This window comes from Hyperolius riggenbachi, chromosome 3 (genome assembly GCF_040937935.1).
Source record: "Hyperolius riggenbachi isolate aHypRig1 chromosome 3, aHypRig1.pri, whole genome shotgun sequence".
Classification (NCBI taxonomy): domain Eukaryota; kingdom Metazoa; phylum Chordata; class Amphibia; order Anura; family Hyperoliidae; genus Hyperolius; species Hyperolius riggenbachi.
Window position 1 is genome coordinate 412,980,284 of NC_090648.1, and position 21,745 is coordinate 413,002,028.

The window sequence follows — 21,745 nt, forward strand, 5'->3', positions numbered from 1 at the left end:
AGAACTTTCCTTCCAAAAGTTTGTTCTTCCGCTGATAGTAGATCCAGCCTGTAGTGTCTAATGAAGGTGTTCGACGTCTTCCAGGTTGCCGCTTTGCAGATGTCGGTTGCCGTAGCTCCAGCTCTGTAAGCCCAGGAAGTTGCAAATGACCTAGTTGAGTGTGCTGTTATTTCCTTTGGACAGGGAACTCCTTTAAGTCTATATGCTTCCTTAATGCAGGCTTTAATCCATCTTGCTATAGAGGCTTTAGACATACTCTTCCCTTTTGTTGCACCCGAAAAATTAACAAATAATGTTGTAGATTTTCTAAACTCCTTTACTCTATCCAAATAAAATAATAAACATCTTCTGACGTCTAACTTATGCCATCTAACCTCTCTAGGATCAGTGGCATTTTTACAAAAGGATGGCAAGACAATTTCCTGCATCCTATTGGATAGAGTAGCGACCTTTGGCAAGAACTCACTTGCCGTCTTCAGGACTACTCTGTCATGAAAAATGGAACAAAATGGTTCAACAGAACTTAGAGCTTCCAGCTCGCTTATTCTCCTTGCTGAGGTAATAGCTACTAAAAAAATGGTCTTCATTGTTAAGAATCGTAATGGAATTTCATTCAATGGTTCAAAATCATCACTCATCAAACTGTTTAGAACTAAAGTCAAATCCCAACTTGGATATGAACATTTAATTACCGGCCGAGACCGTTCTACTGATTTCAAAAATCTGATAACTAAGGGTTCTAAGGCTAACCGCCTATTAAGAAAAACTGAAAGGGCTGCAACCTGCACTTTCAATGTGCTTAATGCCAGTTTCTTGTCAATTCCATCTTGCAAGAATTCTAGTACTGTAGCCAGTCTATTTGATCTCAGGCCTGATTCCTTTTTCCATTTACAAAAGGTTTTCCAATATTTTAGGTAGATTACTCTTGTAACACTCTTCCTACTGTTTAATATCGTCTTTGTCACTCTGTCCGATAGCCCTCTTCTCTTTAGGATTTGCCCCTCAGAAACCACGCTGTCAGCTGAAGATTGGGAATCTGAATCCATTCGCCTTCTTTTCTGAGAAGGTTGTGCCTGTCTCTCAACTGGATCGGTTTGTCCACTAACATCGATTTTAACATTGGGAACCAGAGTCGTTTTGGCCAATTGGGTGCAATCAGTATCAGATACATTGCAGTTGATCTCAGCTTCTGCATTACTATTGATAATAGAGGGATTGGAGGGAATGCATAGGCGATCTGAAAGTCCCATGTCTGTGCTAACGCATCTACCCCCAAAGCTCCTCTTGGGTCTAATGAGAAAAATTGGTTGCAGTGCGTGTTCTCCCAATTGGCGAACAGATCTATCTGCGGATGACCCCATCTTTGTGTCAATTCCTTGAATATATTTGGATTTAAACTTAGTTCTGAATTGGACAATTTTTCTCTGCTCAACAGATCCGCCATGGTATTTAGGGATCCCTTGAGGTGCACTGCTGAAATTGACTGAAGATTTTGCTCTCCCCAATCTAATATCTCCAGCACTAGTCTCAACAGCCGTTCTGACCTTGTTCCACCCTGCTTGTTCAGATACATGACAACTGTCATGTTGTCTGACCGGATCTGAATATGGTGGCCCCTTATCCTGTCTGTCGCTTGAGTTAACGCTACCTTCACTGCCAGTAATTCTCGATAATTTGAAGACTGAACTATCACTTCCCTTGGCCAAGTCCCCTGTAAATAAATGCCTTCTATGTGAGCCCCCCATCCTGTGAGGCTGGCATCTGTTGTCAGGACCTTTGTTACTGGACACCTCCACAAGCGACCCTGTATTAGATTGGGCTCCTGAACCCACCAATCCAAAGATTGCTTTATATTTTCTGGTATGCATAGGGTCTGATCTAGGACTGACTGATCTCCTTTCCAATTCTGTAACAGCCATAGCTGTAGCGGTCTTATATGTTTTAGTGCCCAATATACTGCCGGGGCTGTGGAGGTTAAAAACCCCAACAGTCTCATGACTTGTCTGGGTGTCGTGGTTGCTTCCTTCTGACACTGCCGCACCATTGTCTGGAGCTTTAATGTCTTGTCCCCAGGAAGGAACAATCTCTGGGCCACCGAGTTTACCGTGAATCCCAGAAATTGAATTTCTTGTGTTGGAACCAGGAATGATTTTTGAAAATTTACTAACCACCCTGTCTGTTCCAAAAGTTGTATCACCATATTCTTGTGCCTCTCTAGATCCTGTATACTGTCGGCTACTACCAATAAATCGTCTAGATAAGGGATTATAAGAATTCCCTTCAGATGTAGAGCTCCCACAATCTCTGCCATCACCTTTGTGAAAATTCTGGGAGCTGAAGAGATTCCGAACGGAAGACAGCAGAATTGAAAATGTTCTGGACCTGAAACTGTCATTACACTGAAACGAAGGAAAGCTTGAGACTCTTTCCTTATTGGGATATGCCAGTAAGCATCTGTTAGATCTATATTGATCATAAAACAATCTGGGGACAGAAGGTTTCGCATTGTAAATACAGTTTCCATTCGAAATCTCTCGTACCTTATATAAGGATTCAGGGGTTTGAGGTTCAATATCAGCCGATACTTCCCCGTGGGTTTTTTTACTAGGAATATTCCTCTGGAACTTTTGGGGGTGAAGTCACTATAAATCGTTTGGGAGGATTTCTTGAAAATTGAATCTTGTATCCATTCTCTATTAGGTCTAAAATGAATTTGTTTCTTGTCATTTCTTTCCAACCTAATAGGAACTTCTTTAACCTTCCCCCCACCTTGTTGGCGTCATGGTTTACTCTTTCTTTCCGTTGATGTAAACAACGGACTTCTTTTGGTGAATCCCCTATTACCTGTCCAGGGTTTACGTTTCTGCTGTTCTCTCCCCTGCGTCTGCCTCTTCCGAAAAAAAGGTTTCTTTTTTGTTTCAAACTTCCTCTTTTTCGGAAAAGTTGCTTTTTTACTAGCTGTACGCTCTAACACTTCCTGGAGCTGTGGGCCGAACAGTAAATCACCTGAAAAGGGAAGAGCACAGGCTCTAGATTTTGATGCTTGACTGCCATCCCATGTTTTTATCCATAAATTTCTGCGAGCACTATTTATCAGTGCGGTAGATTTAGCTGTAATCCTTAGAGATTCTGAGGCTGCATCAATGACGTAGTCATTACCTCCCTCTACTACCTCAACAGCTTCTAAAATATCTTTTTTAGGGGCATCCTCATTAATCAATTTTTTTATTCTTTCCAACCATACTGACATTGTACGAGATACACAGGTAGTTGCAGCGGCTGGTTTAAAGTTGGTCGCAGTAGCTGACCATGCTTTCTTGAGAGAAAACTCAATCTTTTTATCCCCCGGATCCTTAAGCCGACCTAAATCCTCAAAAGCCAACTCGTTATCTTTATCTACTTGGCTAAAGGCGGCATCAAGTTTGGGGCATGACTCCCATAATTTAGCGTCCTCCTCTGAGAAAGGAAACCGCCTTTTAAAACCTCTTGAGATAAATAATCTTTTATCCGGGTCTTTCCATTGTAACATAATCAGATTCTTCATTGCACTATGAAATGGAAAACAGAGTTGCTCTGAGGGTTCCATACCCGTGTATTAACTTATCATGTAAAGACTTTTCAGATGTCTTCTTTTGAGGAATGTCAAGAGTTGAATAAATTGCCTTAAGTAACTCTTCTGTTTCCTCAGAAGCAAACTTAAATTTGGATGATTTAAAAGCGTCATCCGCTTCCTCCTGTTCTGACAGTTCTTCTGAAGACCTGGAGTCCAGGTCACCAGTTTCCTGGTGACTATCCCGTTCCTCTTCAGAAGAATAAATTATTCTAGGTGACTTTCCTAAAGCCTTTCTAGGTTTGACTGAGGGAGCCGACTGTTGTCCTTGTGCTGAGGTAGTCGGTAGGCTTTCTCTGAAGGCCTTAAAGGTCTCCACCATCTCTTGACGCATAGTGAACATGAAGTCTTTACATGAAGCAGTATTATCCTCATTAATAATGCTTGATATACACTTTTGACAGGAAGCTTTTGGCCAGTGCAGTTGTAAGGGTTTATTACACAATATGCAACTCCTGGGCCTATCAGAGCTATCAGACTCCATAGCTCCCTAGAAACATACAAATAACATAATCAATATGTCATAATGATACTCTTTTCATACCAATTAATATGCAAACCGGTATTGGTAATCTTAAGAAAACTAGGTATAGTATGATTCCACCAATTAGTGAAATACTATTTTTTTTTTTTTTTCAGGTATCATTGCAAAACCGCATAGACCCTGTGTAAAACAAAATTGTTACTTAAAGAAATTGCTGTTAATAATAGTGACAATCTTTCGTATCCACCATAAAATCAGCTTTGCCATATATAATATAATAAATTATAGCGCAAACCAACGAGATAATCATGCTATAGGATATGCAGACCTCGTTGAAACCATGTGGTCTACGTCAATAATCATCATAAAACATTAGACTGTAGCCACTATTATGTATTCAGACCTACTGATCAGACTGCGGCCTTAGTGAATTACTACATCACCACCATTCAGCAGACCTCATGGATCAGTATGCGGCCAAATAGATTTCAGACCTTCGCAGATCAGACGGGCGACTGTCCTCCGACACTGCCCCACTTACCTGATCTGCCGTCTTCTGCTTTGCGTCCATCTCCTTCACCATCTCCAACGCGTGTGAAGGTTTGAACGCCGCGGCATCTAAACAGGCGCTCGAACCGGAACTGGAAATGACGCCACCGGACGTGACGTCATACTCAGGGCGGAAGTACTGTACGGAGAGCGCCAATGCCCTAGCCTCCGCTTGGACCTGCTGCCCCGCACTCCGCTTCCTCCAAGAGACCACCATTACGCCTCCGCTTGGCACTGTCCCCTCCGTCGCGCGTATGGCCTCCGCCTTAGCTGCCTCCAATGCCGCTCCTCTGGATACCGCTGCACCTGCCGGTTTTCGCCAAAGGAATCCACCAGCCTGTGGATAAAGGTAACCTCCAGAACCCCACCAGGATAGGGCTACCCAAACTAGTTCTCCATGGCCTCAGCACTGCCTGGCTGCTGACCACTCCACTAGCTAGAGAGCTAGGTGTTCCCCGGAACAGGAAACACAAAGAACTGGCAGGTAGAGGCTAGAGGTGGAAGTTATAGAGGGCTAGTTTGATGTGTTTCCTGTTGGGGGCGGGCCCATATCTCATATGTAGCACCTGTCCTGGAGGGTTATTTGAAAAATAAGGTGTATTACTAAACTCTATCATCACACTCACACAAGCAAATCAGAGTGGAACTCAGTATTACATATATTTTAATGAAATATTTGGGTCAACCAAGAAACCAAATTATATGGACACCATCAGTAATAATAACAACGATCAAGACAAAACACTGATAACTTGTCCAAAAAGGCACACATTTTTATTAAAGCAGCTGTCAAACGTCTAATGCCAGCGAGTCCTTTTTTTTATATCTTTCTTAAGCTTGATTAACACTGTCAAACATTTTCGGTAATAATCCCGGTATGACTTAGCAGCAGAATAATCAACACAAAAAAACTTCATATCAAAGCCCTAGGGGCTCTGCCGTCATGGCATGGAATGCCAGTAAGAATGTGGCCTGGCCTTCTGCTGGCCAATTAGGGAGGAATGCTGTTGTGAAGACTTTCCAACTGCTCCTCGTGAAACTTAATCTTCTCATCCAGGTCCTTCTGCTCAATCAAATAGGAAGTCTTTAACCTAACATAGTGTTTATAGTCCTCGAGCTGGTTCTCGGTTAGATATTTGGCCAGGATTCCTGTGACCACTTGCTCTCTGCGGTCAAGGTTGTCCTTCAGATCTTTGGCGTCTTCTCTCTGCCTGGACAGAAGAGTGTGACGTTCCTTTAGGGATTGCTGGAAGATATGAAAAGCATTATCAGAGACATATAAATGTTATTATGTAAGAAACACAACAGCTTCAATATTACAGTTAATCTGATTCCATTGGTTTTAGGTTAAGGAATTTGATTCCTAAATTTAAGGTCAGCTGAATATAAAAATGTATTATGAAATCCATTCTGTGTGCATTCCAGTCCATAAAGTATAGAAGCATTGAGATCAATAATTGAACTGAAAGGGCAAAACAAAACATGGCTGGATACCTTAATTCCTCCAAATTATGCTCTACTAGTAAAATGTAAGCAGAGCAGGGACAAGGTCCTCCAGCACCCAAGGCTGAGACACAAAAGTACACCCCTCCCTCCCTCCCACCCCAGCTGTCACACACTGATTGCTATTAGACTAAGAGGCGCCACAGGGCCCACAACCTCCCCAACACCTTAATATCTAGTTATCTGGCTTGCAGTCACTGATATGTATCCCCTTTTTTTATTTCTTTCTGCTTCATACACAATTAGAAATGACAGCTGAATGAATTGTGCGCCCCCTCCTACACTGCGCCCTGAGGCTGGAGCCTCTCCAGCCTATGCCTCGGCCCGGCCCTGAATGTAAGGCGCCATGACCACTGTTGTTCATTCAGGGTGGCCCAGTGTGATCATTTATAGAACTATCTGACTTTGTAGGTACAGTATATGTAAAGATTGGATCAGTTTTATGGGCAGCCCGTTCACAAGCAGCAACACAACGCATGAACGCACAATTAGTGATTAATCTTTCAAAAACAATGTAATTAATGGTTTTCAGTTAAAGCAGAATATAACCCAGCATTTCATCTTTGCTCTAAAACATTATTTACAGCATATTAAATGCAACCAGCATTTTTTTACTAGACCAGCATTCGAAGGGTTACACACAGAGCTTGAAAGTTCAGTGTAGAGAAATGTGGACGCATCTGAACTTTAGATAATGTTATCTTGTGTTTAATTAAATGTATCAAGTGAGGAATGTGACACATTCTCTGACTGTGGAGAGGCAGCTCGACACAGACAGAGTCAAAGCATGTCTTGCCTTCACTACATAATGAATAAAACCAGTTATTAAAAGAATGCAAAGTCAGCTCACAATGCGAAAAACTGTACTTTTGGGAACCTATAATATCTAAATTAATAATAATACTTGTAATAATATGCTGCACGTTTGCGGTTTCCTAAAAACTGCAAACCGCCAGTGTGCACCAGCCCATTCAAATACATTAGCCAAGCGGATTGTCAGGTAGATTCGGCCGGCGGATCGTATTAAAATCGCTCGGTGTGCATGGGGCCAAATGTTGCAATCCGCACCAAAAACCGCTAGTGTTTTGTGGATCTGCTAGCGGTTTTGGTGTGCACTTGGCCTAACAGAGTCAGGATCTATCTGGATTATGAGGCTGGGCATATCTCCTTCTATGACCTGTGTGACCCCATCAGACACCTCCACACCTTCACTTCCACCTTCACTGAGCCCCTCCATGCTGCGTTATGGGTCGGGAATGGTCATATAAAGATATATGGGGGAAACTGACAAAATCTGGGATCTACTTATACTGTAAAGGTGGCCACTAATGATCCAATTTCTAGCAAAAAATAATTTGAGCGATCAGAAATTCTGATCGGAAGTGAAATATTGTAATACATCGTTCACTACACCATCAACGAACCAATCCTTGCTTCCTATCTATCACAACCAACAAGAAAATCCAAATTTTGGTTCGACGAAAATTCATTCGGACGACATTTTTTTCACTCGTTCATAATCGATTGTGTCCATCAATGGAGGTTATTTACAACCAATCCGATCAGAATTTCTGATCGCTCGAACGATTTTTCGCTAGAAATTGGACAGTTAGTGGCCACCTTTAAGCTGGCCACTAACGGTCCAATTTCTAGCGAAAAATCGTTCGAGCGATCAGAAATTCTGATCGGACGAAAAATCGTTCACTACACCATCAACTAACCAATCATTGCTTCCTATCTATCACGACCACCAAGAAAATCCAAATTTTCGTTCGACGAAAACTCATTCGGGCGACATTTTTTTCACTCGTTCATAATCGATTGTGTCCACCAATGGACATTATTTACAACCAATCCGATTAGAATTTCTGATCGCTCGAACGATTTTTCGCTAGAAATTGGACCGTTAGTGGCCAGCTTGAGAAAGCAGAGACTAGTAATATCAAAGATGAGGATTCATGCTACATTCAGGCAATAGGATAAGGCAGTGGGCGGAGATGCTAAACATTGTTCTCAATATAAAACGATCAGTTGAGATTCTCTATATTTCCCCATTGACCAGTGATTAGCTGTAATAATCACTGCCCTAGTACTAGCACCTTAGCTATATGTCCGGTGGAGGCATATAATTGAACCCGAGGTGAGAGGGATATGGAGGCTGCCATATTTATTTCCTTTTAAGCAATACCAGTTGCCTGGCTATCCTGCTGATCCTCTGCCTCTAATACATTTAGCCATAGCCCCTGAACATGCATGCAGCCTATCAGGTGTTCCTTACATTATTGTCAGATCTAACAAGATTAGCTGCATGCTTGTTTCTGGTGTTATTCAGACACTACTGCAGCCACAGCTGCCAGGCAACTAGTATTGTTTAAAAGGAAATAAATATGGCGGCCTCCATATCACTCTCACCTCGGGTTCACTTTAATTACTTCATACTAGTGCTATTACACCTTGACCACAGTGGTGGAGGCTATGAACCCCTTTATAAGGCAATGTGCAATATAAGTAATGTATGCACTATTTTCAAACCTGTCTTTCCTTGTGACTCCCAAGCAGTGCATGTTTTGCAAGCAGCCTCACCTATGCACTGGTGGGGTAATTAATGTCTCTGCTACATGGAATCCACCTAACTGAGATACTAATGACCCCACCTGTGCATAGCTGACGCTGCCTGCAAACCATGTACCATCAAGGAGTCACAAGGACAGACAGGTTTGAGAAAATAGTGCATGCATGTTACTTATATTGCACATTGCCTTATCAAGGGGTTCATAGCCCAGGATCCAGCTCTGCAGTCAGCCCCACCAGTGTGGCTGCGGCATAAATCGCAAAGAAATTGCGTTCTCCTCAGAGAGCAATGTAGTTCAATTACACCTTGGCCACAGGGGCTGGGCTGGCTACAGAGCTGCATTCTGGCCTATGGAAGGAATAACCATAGAAACGTGCCGTGGTGTAAGGCCTCTTTCACACTGGCTGCAGTGCATGGTTGGCATCAGACAGCCTCTAATCTGCCGACCACTGAACACATTCTGGCTGGGATTTCACGCAGAGAAACGGCAGTGTTTGTAACTGCACACGTGTCAGCATTTGTCATGCGGTGTAGCTTCTCAGCGGTGAGAAACGGCCTCATGTCCTGTCTCAAGCTACATACACATGTCCAACAAGCGCACAACGTGCACACAACCACCCCCACAACCTGACGTACCGCACGACCTGTACATCCACACATCCGGACAGATAAACGACCAACTCATTTACATACTGCGCATGCAAGCCGAACAATGGACTATAGGCAATCCTGTGTATCCTAGCACTATTCACTGTTCCGGCTGGGGCATTCTGGACATAATGCCGTCAGACATGCTGGTAGTAACAGTAATACTGTATTGCTGTGCTGTGTGCTGTCTGCGCACAGCAATACTACTGCAGTTTAGTGCATCAACTCCTTTATTTTTAACCTGGCTCAAATGCCTGTCTTTATATAGTGTGCTATAAATTGATTAAAAAAAGACAAACAAGAAATCCTGTCTAAAATGTATGGATTTTCTCTAAAAACTACTGGAAATGGTTTGGTTATGTAAATGATATGTAGAGGAAAAGAAGCCAGAGAAATCTGGCTTGTACTAAGTTTACATTTCACAGAACATATTGGTGAAGCCGTTGTACATAACAGTTATATCCTGATGCTGGCCTATGTTTTGTTACGTGTGGAGACAGAAAAATAACGATTATAATTTATGTGAAATGTGTTCTCTTAAAGATGATTATTAAACTCCAAAGTAATGAATAAGTTTCCTGCATCTTGTGCAAACTGCAGCAGATTCTCTTTACACAGGCTTATGTTGATTTAACACTGCCCACTTGTGTGCAGATGTTTCACTGCAACAGTAAAATACACTGCAATGCCTAAAACACTGGCATCAATTTGCTATAGAATAGAGAACTAAGCTATTTAGTGACATGTATGTGGCTCAATATTTAAAGGGAACCTGAGATGAGGTTAAAATGACAAAACATACAGACCTGGGGCTTCGTCCAGCCCCTTCCAGCCTGATCGTTGCCATGCCATCCTCCGACTACCGTTCATCTGCAATTGGCCCTGGAAAGTCCTCCGGGCTGGGGCCAACTGCGCATACAGGGCCTGGCCATGTGCACTCCCTCTGCATTCACTTCACCGGGAGTGCTTCTGGTGGCAGGAGCAAGACGGGGGAGCACACCTGGCCGGACTGCGCCTGCGCCAACTAGTCCTGACTGGAGGATTTTCCAGGTCCAGTTGCAGGTGAACGAGGAGGCGACTGAGGATGACAAGGGAGTGATCAGGCCAGAGGAAGCCCCAGGTATGTATAAATTGTTTATGTGGCCCCATCTCAGGTATACTTTAAAGGAATAAGGTCAGAGTGTTGACTAAAAGTATTCCTTGATTCTTAACCTCCTTAGAGGTAACCCCATGCCGGACACGGGGTAAGCCGCCTCGGAGGATATCTCAGCCCCAGGTGGGGCGATTTAAATTCTGTAAAGTGCTGTACGCGCAGCTAGCAGTTTGCTAGCCACGCGTACAGCTTGATCAGCGCCGCCGTGCGGCGATCGCCCGCAGGCAGCGGCGGAAGAGGCCCCCCCACCAGAGCCCTGCGCAGCCCGGACCAAATCACTCCCAGGCAGCGCAAAGGGCTGGATCAGGTGCGCCTGACGTCAGGACGTCGGCTGACGTCCATGACGTCATTCCGATCGTAGCCATGGCGACAGGAGAAGCCAAACAGGAGATCGCGTTCTATACGCAATCTCCTGTTTGCCGTTGTTGCCGGCGGCGATCGGACTAGAGGGACACATGCGCCCTCTAGTGGTGTTTCATGTAGCTACCACTCGGGTAGCTACATGAAACAAAAAAAAAATATTACAAAAAAAAAGTGTAATGCAGCCTCCTTGGCGGAAAAATTGAACCGCCAAGGAGGTTAAATAAATTTAGGGCAAATGAAGAAGAGGATGATAGAGGCTAAGATGTACAGACAGCATACAGAGCATACAGTTTTTGAAGCTATGAACATGCCTATGCAACAGCCGAGAGAAGCAGTGACTGACAGAGGCATCTGGTGTGCAGACATAAAGATAGTCAGAAATAGTCAGTCTCAACTAAACTAGCGAGGAGGTGGAGGATGTGGCTTAAAGACAGATGCAAATAAATCTAGAGCAAAACCAAAGTAGTTGTTCATAGCAACCAATCAGGTTTTATTTATTAAATGTGGATTGTTATTGACTTATTTTGGAAAATGTTTCACATTTGTGTTAATGATATTAGTACAAATAACAGAGAATAAGCCCACCGTTCTCACCATTTAATGTAGCGTAATGCATAAACTCTATACTGGCATACAATGTTCACAGGACCTATACAGTGCATACATTCTATTCCAGTCCAATGCAGGTTTGTCAGTGTTGGAACATTAAACAGAAAATAAGGACAATCACCTTTACAACAAAGTAGGTGCATATTTGTGTGCTATGATGGTGAAGTGTTGGGTATAGACTTCTATTAGACAGCATTGGTTTCAGTCACTATAATCCGCTTCAGAAATAATTTGTAAAACACATCAGCTTACCATCTCCTCAGCATCTGTATTCTCATCAGTTTTACTCAGAAAATATTCAACCCGAGCAAGCCTGGTGGTCAGGCAGAAGAGTAGGCTCACCACCTTCTCCAGATCACCAATAAACATCATGTAGCGCTCATACTCGTTGGGTTTACAGACCTCCTTCACCACGTCCTCCAGATCTCTACCCTGAACCGCATTTTCACTGATCTCTAACAGAAGTAGTTCCCTTTGGGTAAAGAATTCCTCCAGTTGTGAATTTAAGTTGGAAATGAGTTCCAGCTGAAATAATATAAAATCTACAATTAGAACATTTACCGAGGTGGACAGTTGGTCACTTTAACTGGTTCAGGACAGCATGTAGTTAGAACTATGCCGCACTTGTGGCTGCCTACGCCTGATGCAATGTAGTTTTAACGCTGCCCGACCCCAAGCATGGGAGGTAATAGGGCGTCCCCGTCGGCACTAATCTCTGCGGTCTAAAGACAGCAGAGCTCCGTAACTCAATCAGGAGCTATTTTCATTGGCTCCTGACCTCCTGATCAATGTGAGCCAATCACAGTGATCAGAAAGTGTAAAAAGAAAATAAAACAAACCTCTGGTTAAAGGAGTTAAAGGAGAACTGCAGATAATCAATTGAATTACTTTAAAAGAGACCTGGAATGCTAGTTCACTGGCTGCCAAGCGGATCTTCTACATCTACAGACAGTCCCCTAGTGATATACAACTCAAGTTACAATACTTCAGAGACACAAACACAATTGTCTGTGTACAAATTATACATTACTCTTGTATTAAATATATCTGTGGCGAAATGTTACAGTAATCTCCTGGAAAGGAACCGGTTTGTAATTAGGGGACTGCCTGTAGTATATTTTTAGACACGGTCTTAAAATCGCTATGCAGATTATGGAGGTTGAATTACAGCACACCTAAAATCAGAGGGATATGGAGGCTGCCGTATTTATTTCCTTTTAAACAATGCAAATTGCCATGCTGTCCTGTGGATCCTCTGCCTCTAATACATTTAGCTATAGCTCCTGATCAAGCATGCAGATCAGATGTTTCTGACTGAAGTCTGACTAGAATAGCTGTGATTCAGACACTACTGCAGCCAAATAGGCCAGAAGGGCTGCCAGGCAACTACTATCGTTAAAAAGGAAATAAATATGGCAGTTCAGGTCTACTTCAAAGCTGGCGATACACTTATAAATGTGCACCCAATGTTCCAAAACAATCAATTCCTTCCTGAAAAGAATTGATTCAGAAGGAATTGTTTCCTACCATACACTGCACATCAATTTCCAATAGATTCCAGCAGGGAATCTATTGAAAATCGATTGAACTGTAGCATTGCACTATTTGATGCAGTGCAAAGACCCACTCCCAATTGTTTTAAATTTTCCATCTTGTCTGATCAATACTTTTGATCGATTTTTCAAAATCAATCAAAAATCGATCTGACATTTTGGGGAATTGATTCCCAGCAGATGAATAGAATCTGCAAGGAATCAAATGAGAAAACTGATGAATTTATGGCCACCTTAAAGCGGCCCCAAACCAAACATTTTTTTACTTCAAAATATTTAGTTGCACCACTCTGACACATACAAAGATAAATAAACACTCTTTACAAGCCTATGAGCATTTCAGTGCATGCTTTTCAACCTTCTCTTTTCATAACTAGGTTTATACAGGTGGCAGCCATTAGCAATTCCTCCTTTGCTGGACACCACCTACTCCACCAGTTTGCCGGATTCTGTCCCGGCAATATGAAAGGAAGGGAGGGGGTCCTCCAATAAATGTAAAATATTTTATATTTGTCATCATGCAGCTGAAAAAAGGCTGCTATTTATTATTATAATTTAGAAAATAGATTTTATTTCTGAAATCTTGTAGTTTTAATTTGGGTCCACTTTAAGTCTGTTTCCAGAAACCGCTTGCTTACCAGTTTTGCGTCTGGGATGTGATAGAACCAAAAGATAAGCATCAGACAGGCGAAGACCCGACGGACAAGTCATTACTGTCTGAGTTGGGTGTGAGAATCTCTCTGGGATGTAGCTGGGGTTTTGGATGAGGAAAAGGGTATAATGGAAATACAGAATTTTAACAGTAATTCAACTTAAAAAAAAATGATAAAAAACTAGATCAGAGTACAATGTTCTTGTTGCAATTTAATGTAGCTAATAATTAATTATGTTTTCATTACAACTGGCAGCCAGTTCTGAATTTCCAAAACTGACACTAAGCTCAAACTGCACGTCTTTGCAATCAAAGCAACAGCAGCACTGTGTTTGGGGTATGGCTAAAGATGGATTACAATGTAATGGGGCCCTAGGCAAGGTAGTATGTTTGGCGCCCCTTTGTGGTACTTTTGGTAAGCTGAAGTGTAAAGAGGTCAGAGAAGGTGGCAGGCGGGCTCCTTGACACCCACTAGGCCCCAGGCACCTGCCTACATTGCCTGGCGAATGATTCTGCTCTGGGTATGGCCTGGACACAGACTCCTACTTTCTTGCATAAATTATCTGCAGGGGATCGCATTTTATCATTGTTGTTGTTGTAAGGAACACATTTGAATGGCTGTATTTATTTTCAATCATTTTTATTGAATTTTCAGTAAAGGGAAAATACACAACTTATAAAAAAGTTCAAAATACTGAAAAGTACAGGTACAGCGGTAGAGTTCAGCAGTACATAAAAAAAGAAAATAAATCTGACAGTGCAACAAATTGCTTAAACACTCAACAGAGCATGTACAATGAAATAGCCTCTGATGGCGGGTGGAGAGTAATTTATTACAGGTTTAGTTACACCAAGTCAGAGGAATGAAATTTAAGGATACATTTAAATTTAAGGGGGGGGGGGGGTGAGGGGACATTTCAACAAAGAGATAACACTGCGGAGAAGGTCATCCATCTGCGCACTACACCAAATATGGTTGGATGGAGACAACTCAAGCCAATTATCATATGGGCTGCAAATGTTGCCCAGCCTCCAGCGAGGTCAGGCATGTTACCAGTCTAAAGCATTGTTGGGGACTGATACACGATAGTGTCAATTACTATGATAAGTCTGAAGAAATCGAGGGATTAGGAACTCCTTTTGACTAAATGTAGGGAGCATGTGTAGGAAGCTATTACAACCATACATCAGTGAGAAATTACGTTTTGAGGGAAAAATATAAAGGAGGAAGAGGAGGAGTAGAGAGGAGGAAAACAAAAGTAAAGAAAAAAAAAGAGACTGATTAGAGGGAAAAGAAAGAAATAAGAAAAGGGAAAAAGAAGACAAAGAAAAAGGAAGAAGAACAAGACGAGGAGTGCCTCTGATCTACAACGTTGATATAGAGAGCCTAAACGGCTCAGAGTCCAGTTACCGGTCTCAACAACTGTGTACCATTCTGTTTTGTTCTGGGTCCAAGAAGTATAAAATGAGGGGATCCCATATTTTATGAAATTTTTCCATAGAATCATTTAACCGAGCTCTCAATTTCTCAAAAAAGAATGCAACCCAACCTATTTTTAATAGAGTCAAAAGGATAAGGACTGGGAGTTCCAGGCCGCTGCTATGTTGAGTTTAGTGGCAGTAAAAATATATCTAATAAGTACATTCTGGGTGGAAGAGAAGTTTGGATACGGGCACCCAAGTAGGGTGTATATGGGGATTCCTGGGGACTGGAGCACTAATTAGGGATGATGCCTACGTGCAGACTCTCATCCAGATCTTTTTTTACAGTTCCCCCATATATGAGCAAAAAGTACCTGGTTCTTTGCATCCCCGAAAACATTCTCCCGAGTGCCCCAAATTAAGTTTAGCTAGCCTCTGCGGTACTAGATACCAACGGAAAAGCAATTTGTAATTTACCTCTATAAGGTCCGAATTTATAGAAACTCTGGGAATATTTGTCCAAATATCTGACATGTCAGTATACTCCACTAGCAAACCTAGTTCCCTCACCCATTTGATTATGTAGTCGGGTTTATTCTGTGACTGGGTCTTGGATAATTCCTTATAAATTAAGGAGAAAGTTCCCGGAGATTGGGGATCAGTGGCACATATATTCTCGAAGGACGTCTTGCCAAGGGATATCTCAATGTCAGTGGTGTGTTGCTTGACAAAATGAGAAATTTGCATGTAGTGGAATATTTCAGAAGTGACGAGCGCTGCCTTTTCTTTAAGATAGGCAAGAGATTTAACTCCCGTATCTGTGAGTAGGTCATGGATCCTGTGTAGATTAGCTTGTTTCCACCATTGATAGGGACTCGAAGATTGTAAGGCTGCTGGAAAAGCAGGGTTGCCTAAGAAAGAGACAAGAGGCCTATGAGGGGACATTAGTCGGCCAGAGTATTTACAACTGTCCCAAATGTGTAATGAATGGCTATTGATAGGATTGGAGAGCTTACTGCGGTGAGCGGAAGTGAGCCAAATAAGGTTATCTATTCTAAAAGGGGAGATGAGGTGATTTTCAATTTCAGCCCAGGAGGGTTGTGCATTGTCGAGACACCAATTAGTGAGCGATGCCAATTGTGCGGCTTTGTAGTAATATTTAATATTAGGTAGCCCTATCCCACCATTTGATCTTAATAAATATATTTTTTTTTTTATTAAACCTCGGTTTCTTACCCCCCCCCCATATAAAATCATTGATTTTCTTTTGTAGAGAGTTAAAGAATGTAGGGGCTAGGGGGATAGGCAACAACCTGAATGCATACAGCAGTTTAGGGAGGAAAGTCATCTTTATAGCGGCGATTCTGCCCAACCAAGATATAGAGTACCTCTTCCAGAACTCCAACAGCCTCATGAGCTCCCTGACAAGCGGGGGAAAGTTATGTTTGTAAAGTGTATCATAGGAACTAGTTAAATTGATCCCTAAATAAGGGAGTTTATAAGGGTCCCAATCGAATTCAAATGTGTCCTGTAAGGCTTGCATTAAATTGGAGGGTAAGGAAATATTAAGAGCTTTCGATTTGGTGGGATTAACTCTCAGACCTGAAATTCTACCAAAATGGTCTAATAGCTTCAGAAGAGTAAGAATGGATTTAGTAAGGCGAGAAATACATACTATCAGGTCATCTGCAAATAGACCAATTTTATGCATCTTTTTCCCCCAAGAGGATACCACGTATCTCAGGATTGTTACAAATTAGTATAGCTAAAGGTACAATAAGAAGTGCAAATAAGAGAGGCGACAACCTTGTCGTGAATGGCTGTATTTAAATATGCATGTTTAAACAAGGTAAGCAGGATGAAAAAAAAATTGCTAAAGTTTTGCACAGTACATGGCTGAACTGGGATAATTGCGTTAAAAAAAAAAATCAAGAAAATGGCATTATTGATTTAAGTTAAAAAAAGTCATTCTCATTACACCTGTCCTGAGACTCACCTTTTTAGATGTTATTTCATCCAGGCATTCACCAGACACCCTCCTCAGTAGCAGCATTGTCTTGGAATGGGACTTTGACATGCCCTCAGTATTCACCCTACTGGATATAAATACAGATATTGTATACAAAACAAGCTATTTGAATCAACAGCCTATAAATAGGCATATTTCCTTTACATTAAAATAAACTTTCTGATAAGCTATAAAGCTCACCAAGCATTGGCACTGTACAATATTGCCTGTAGATACTTGCTAATGATGTAATCAGCACTCTACTAGAGGTACAAGTTCAGCAATGCATACATCTTTGTGGACCTAAAATGGATATATGAAGGTAATTGCAATGTGTTAAGACTCTAAAGGGAAATCAATTATCTATCCATTATTAAATTGGAGGCAGGGAGGGACCATTTTGTGTTTTTAAACTTGAAGAAAATATGATGACCATTTGTCTATTTGCTACAGTTTTCATATCTAAAATACTAGAGGAATTTGGGATTGTAAAAATCTTAACCTTTCTGCCATCTTATCCCTCCCGTGTATGCTCATTACACTGCCCCATTTTACAATGCCCCCTACTTAAAGGAGGCTGCCATATTTATTTCCTTTGAAACAATACCAGTTGCCTGGTAGCCCTGCTGAACTATTTGGCTGCAGTAGTGTCTGAATAACGCCAGAAAGCATGCAACTAATCTTGTCAGATCTGACAATAAAGTCACAAATTGCTGATCTGCTGCATGGCTAAAAGGATTACAGGCAGAAGATCAGCAGTATTGCCAGGCAACTTATAAAGGAAATAAATATGACAGCCTCTATATACCCTTTACTTCAGTTGTCCTTTAACTACTTAAAGAGAACCCGAGGTGGGTTTGAAGAATATTATCTGCATACAGAGGCTGGATCTGCCTATACAGCCCAGCCTCTGTTGCTATCCCAAACCCCCCTAAGGTCCCCCTGCACTCTGCAATCCCTTATAAATCACAGCCACGCTGCTGACAAACAGCTTGTCAGAGCTGGCTGTGTTTATCTCTATAGTGTCAGTCTGCTGCTCTCCCCGCCTCCTGCAGAACTCCGGTCCCCGCCTGCATCCCTTCCCTCCCTGCTGATTGGAGGGAAGGGACAGGGGCAGGGACCGGAGCTATGCAGGAGGCGGGGGAGCAGCTGAGACTGACACTACAGATGTAAACACAGCCTCACAGCACGGCTGTGATTTATGAGGGATTGCAGAGTGCAGGGGGACCTTAGTGGGGTTTGGGATAGCAACAGAGGCTGGGCTGTATAGGCAGATCCAGCCTCTGTATGTAGAGAACATTCTTTAAACACACCTCGGGTTCTCTTTAATGACCGCGTCACGTCGATGGGAGCTCCGCTCCGCCTTCAGTCTCCCAGAGGCGATTGCTGCTCGGAGACTGTTAGACGGCGAAACCGCCGTCTATTAGCATAGTACAGCGCTGTGATCTACCGCAGCGCTGTACTGGGGACAGCCACGTGACACGGCTGTCCCCTTGGGACACAGGAGAGCGATCAGCTCTCATAGGCTGAAGCCTATGACAGCCGATCGCCATCATTGGCTGGCTGGGGCAAGGGAGTGAGTTAGGGAAAAAAATTATAAATAGGGAAATTTCATTAAAAAAACAACAACAAATATTTATACATATCAAAAAAAAAAGAAACACTGAGGGAGCAATCACACCCCACCAACAGAGAGCTCTGTTGGTGGGAAAAAAAAGGCGGGGGGGGGGGGGGGGGGGAAATACTTGTGTGCTGAGTTGTGCGGCCCTGCAGCTAGGCCTTAAAGCTGCAGTGGCCAATTTAGCAAAAAAATGGCCTGTCTTTAGGGGGGTTTAACACGGTGGTCCTCAAGTGTTTAAGGGATTGCTATTATACTACCCCACCATTATAGTGCTACTGGAGTTAAGTTTTCATTATTTGGGTCTGTTTCTCCGCATGCAAATTTGGATGTGATATTACAAACCCATTTAAATCAAAAGGCTGCATCCAAATTTGCGTGCAGGAAAAAAAGTTCCTGCTGCGTTTCATTTGTATCAAGCATGCAAATCCCCATAGCCATGCATGGCACGGCTAAGGAGTATCTAATGCATATTCACAACAGCCCAGGTGCCTCGTCTGATGCAGATACAGATGTGCCACTCTAATGGAAAAATAGCCTTATATTTCTTCATGCAATGTTCAAATGTGTTTAAAGCCATGCATTATTAGATGTTGCAAAGTTCATAAGTTGTTTATTTTTTTACAGGTAAATTCACTTCCAAGTCTCATTGCCTACTGTGTCTTTAATTGGCTGAGAGGTACCATATAAATAGTAGCAGCTCGGTTTCAGAGCGCTTGACCTTCTACTCTAGATGCAATGATCAAATGTCTTTTTTCCCCCTCAGTCTCTAGGTAAACTAGTTCCCAAGTCACACTGCATACTTGCTCCAAAAATTGGATAATTATCGAGAGAGGTTGGGACATGAGACAGCCTGCACATGGTGTTCCTGCCAACTTGTATTGCAATATGTGGAACCAATGTCTCTTTTCAGTTGAAGAGATACAGAAGTTGGATTTCAGCACCAAACCAATTGCACAACATGTGACTTCAATTGGCTGAGCAGCCCATTCCTGTAACCCTATATAACCCAGGTGCTGCTTAGTTTCAGAGCGCTTGCCCTCCTCACTCTTTATGCAGTGTTTAATGTCTTTTTTTACTTTTGATTTTAAATACTCGTATATAATTATTTTTATTATTTTTTTTTGTCCAGGTAAGTTTATCTATTGCACCCTGTGCCTTTATTTGGTTTAGTAGCCCCACATCAGGTGCTGCAATGTTCATATGTTTTAGGGGTTTATTTTTGCCACCCTTCTTATTTTCCAGGTAAGCAAGCTCCCAAGTCTTGTGTCATTGTACACTGTGCCTTTAATTGGCTGAGAAGCACCATACAAAGTAGATGCAGATTTCAGATCACTTGATATTTTACTCTCCATGCTTACTATTTATAGTGTCCCCTATAATAGTGCTCTGTATTACACTGCCCCTCTAATAGTGCTTCTTATTAGAATGCTCCTATTGTATTGCTGTTTGTTATAAAGCCCCTTTATTATGGTGCTTCCTGTCATAGTGTTACTGAGTTCCTTATTGTAATGCTCCTGTTACTGATGCTACTCATCATACTATCCCCACCATTATAGTGCTGCCTGATTTGGAGCCTATTATTATAGTGGCCTTCTTCATGTGGTGTCACCACTGATAGAGATAAGCATGATCATCAAGGTTCTAGTTCATGATCATCATGGTTCTAGTTATTCACCATGCCCCTCTTTACTCACTGTTAGTCCATCTGGAGTTTCAGCCTCCTGCATACCCATTCATTATACCAATGCAGTGGTCATGTGACACAACAGTCACATAGCTTTCATCCGGTAGTAAGTGAATATGGATGGGTAGACAGCATGTAAACAGGACATGCAGGTGCTCAGCAGGTAAGCATTACAATTTAGCACTCCACCAGATGAACAGACACCTTCTCCTGTGGACTCTGTAACCAGGGAAACGTGTGACTTTGAGGTTGCATAAAAACCCCAGGTGAGAAAGCCTGTTCCAACAATACCAAACATGTATCTGTTAAAAGCAGGGGTGGTCTGGTCATTCAGAGCCTTGACTCTTTGCCACATTTTGTGGCTATAATTAGAAACAACATTAGTCACTTCTGGGATTTGTATTACTTTGATTTTCAGCTCACTGTTTGCTCACATTTCATTGACTGTGTGCCCATTAGTTAAAGAAATGCAACCAGTGGAAGTTCTATGCAGTCACAGTCATGCAATGCAGAGAATATTATGACCTCAATTTTCCCTTCCTAGCTGGGATTGGTCAGCTGACCCCATTAGCGTGCTCCCACAAACAGGACATTGTCCCCATTCACTCTGGAATGGCTCCATCATGTTACTGTTACCTTATATCTTTAAAGTGTAACTTTTGGGAATAAAATAAAAAATCAATTCTTTATTTTTATCTGGTAAACAAATAATAAAGATGCCAACCAGGCAATCCAAAAGTTAAAATCATTATTACTTTTCTTGTTAATAAATGATCATTCCCCAGTTTACCTGACTCTTATTTGGTACACACAAGTTTGGTACACAAAAAGGAAGTTGCAGGGCATGCTGGGTTGTCCTTTTTTGCTTTTCTACTTTCCCTCAGACTGAACTAATGCAGCCTGATTGGCTGAAGCCTCTTTCCCTCCCGTTTTCCCCTCCCACACCTCTGTTCCTCTCTGATTGGACAGTATTTCTCATGCTGAGACAATGCACTTTCTATAGTGAAGAGTGGGCAAATCAGGCAGAGGAGAGTAAGGGAGGAAATTACATCAGGCTTGGCTTTAAAATAACCACAGTTAAAAGTGGAAATGCCAAGAAGGTTTTTCTCTTTTTTACTGTAGAAAAATCACTAAAATCAAAAACGTGGACAGTGCGATATACAGTATACGTTATGGAAGTAGAGCAAGTATTTATATACTTATATGTGTTTTCCTCCTGAGATAGTATGGCTGACAGCTCCTCTTTAAGGACCTAAAAACCACATTAACCTCTAATGTGGTGAACTTGACGTAAAAACGTAGAGGTTTAGTCCG

The 21,745-nt window shown here is 42.2% G+C and overlaps 1 protein-coding gene and 1 long non-coding RNA gene across 6 annotated transcripts in view; one reads left to right on the forward strand and one right to left on the reverse strand.

Moving 5' to 3' along the window:
- Positions 1 to 21,745, forward strand: part of LOC137564101 (uncharacterized) — a 142,571-nt gene that overhangs the window by 37,298 nt on the left and 83,528 nt on the right. The window lies entirely within an intron of this gene.
- Positions 5,392 to 21,745, reverse strand: part of SHROOM1 (shroom family member 1) — a 217,279-nt gene continuing 200,925 nt past the window's right edge. For 4 of the 5 annotated variants that reach the window (XM_068277467.1, XM_068277465.1, XM_068277469.1 and 1 more), the window contains 3 exons: positions 17,115 to 17,214; positions 11,744 to 12,016; positions 5,392 to 5,889 (listed from right to left, as the gene is read on the reverse strand). In XM_068277467.1, the coding sequence (XP_068133568.1) occupies positions 5,635 to 5,889; positions 11,744 to 12,016; positions 17,115 to 17,214 (628 nt within the window). In that variant the 3' untranslated portion in view covers positions 5,392 to 5,634. The remainder of the gene's footprint in view (positions 5,890 to 11,743; positions 12,017 to 17,114; positions 17,215 to 21,745) is intronic. The other variant, XM_068277468.1, reaches the window with a different exon arrangement.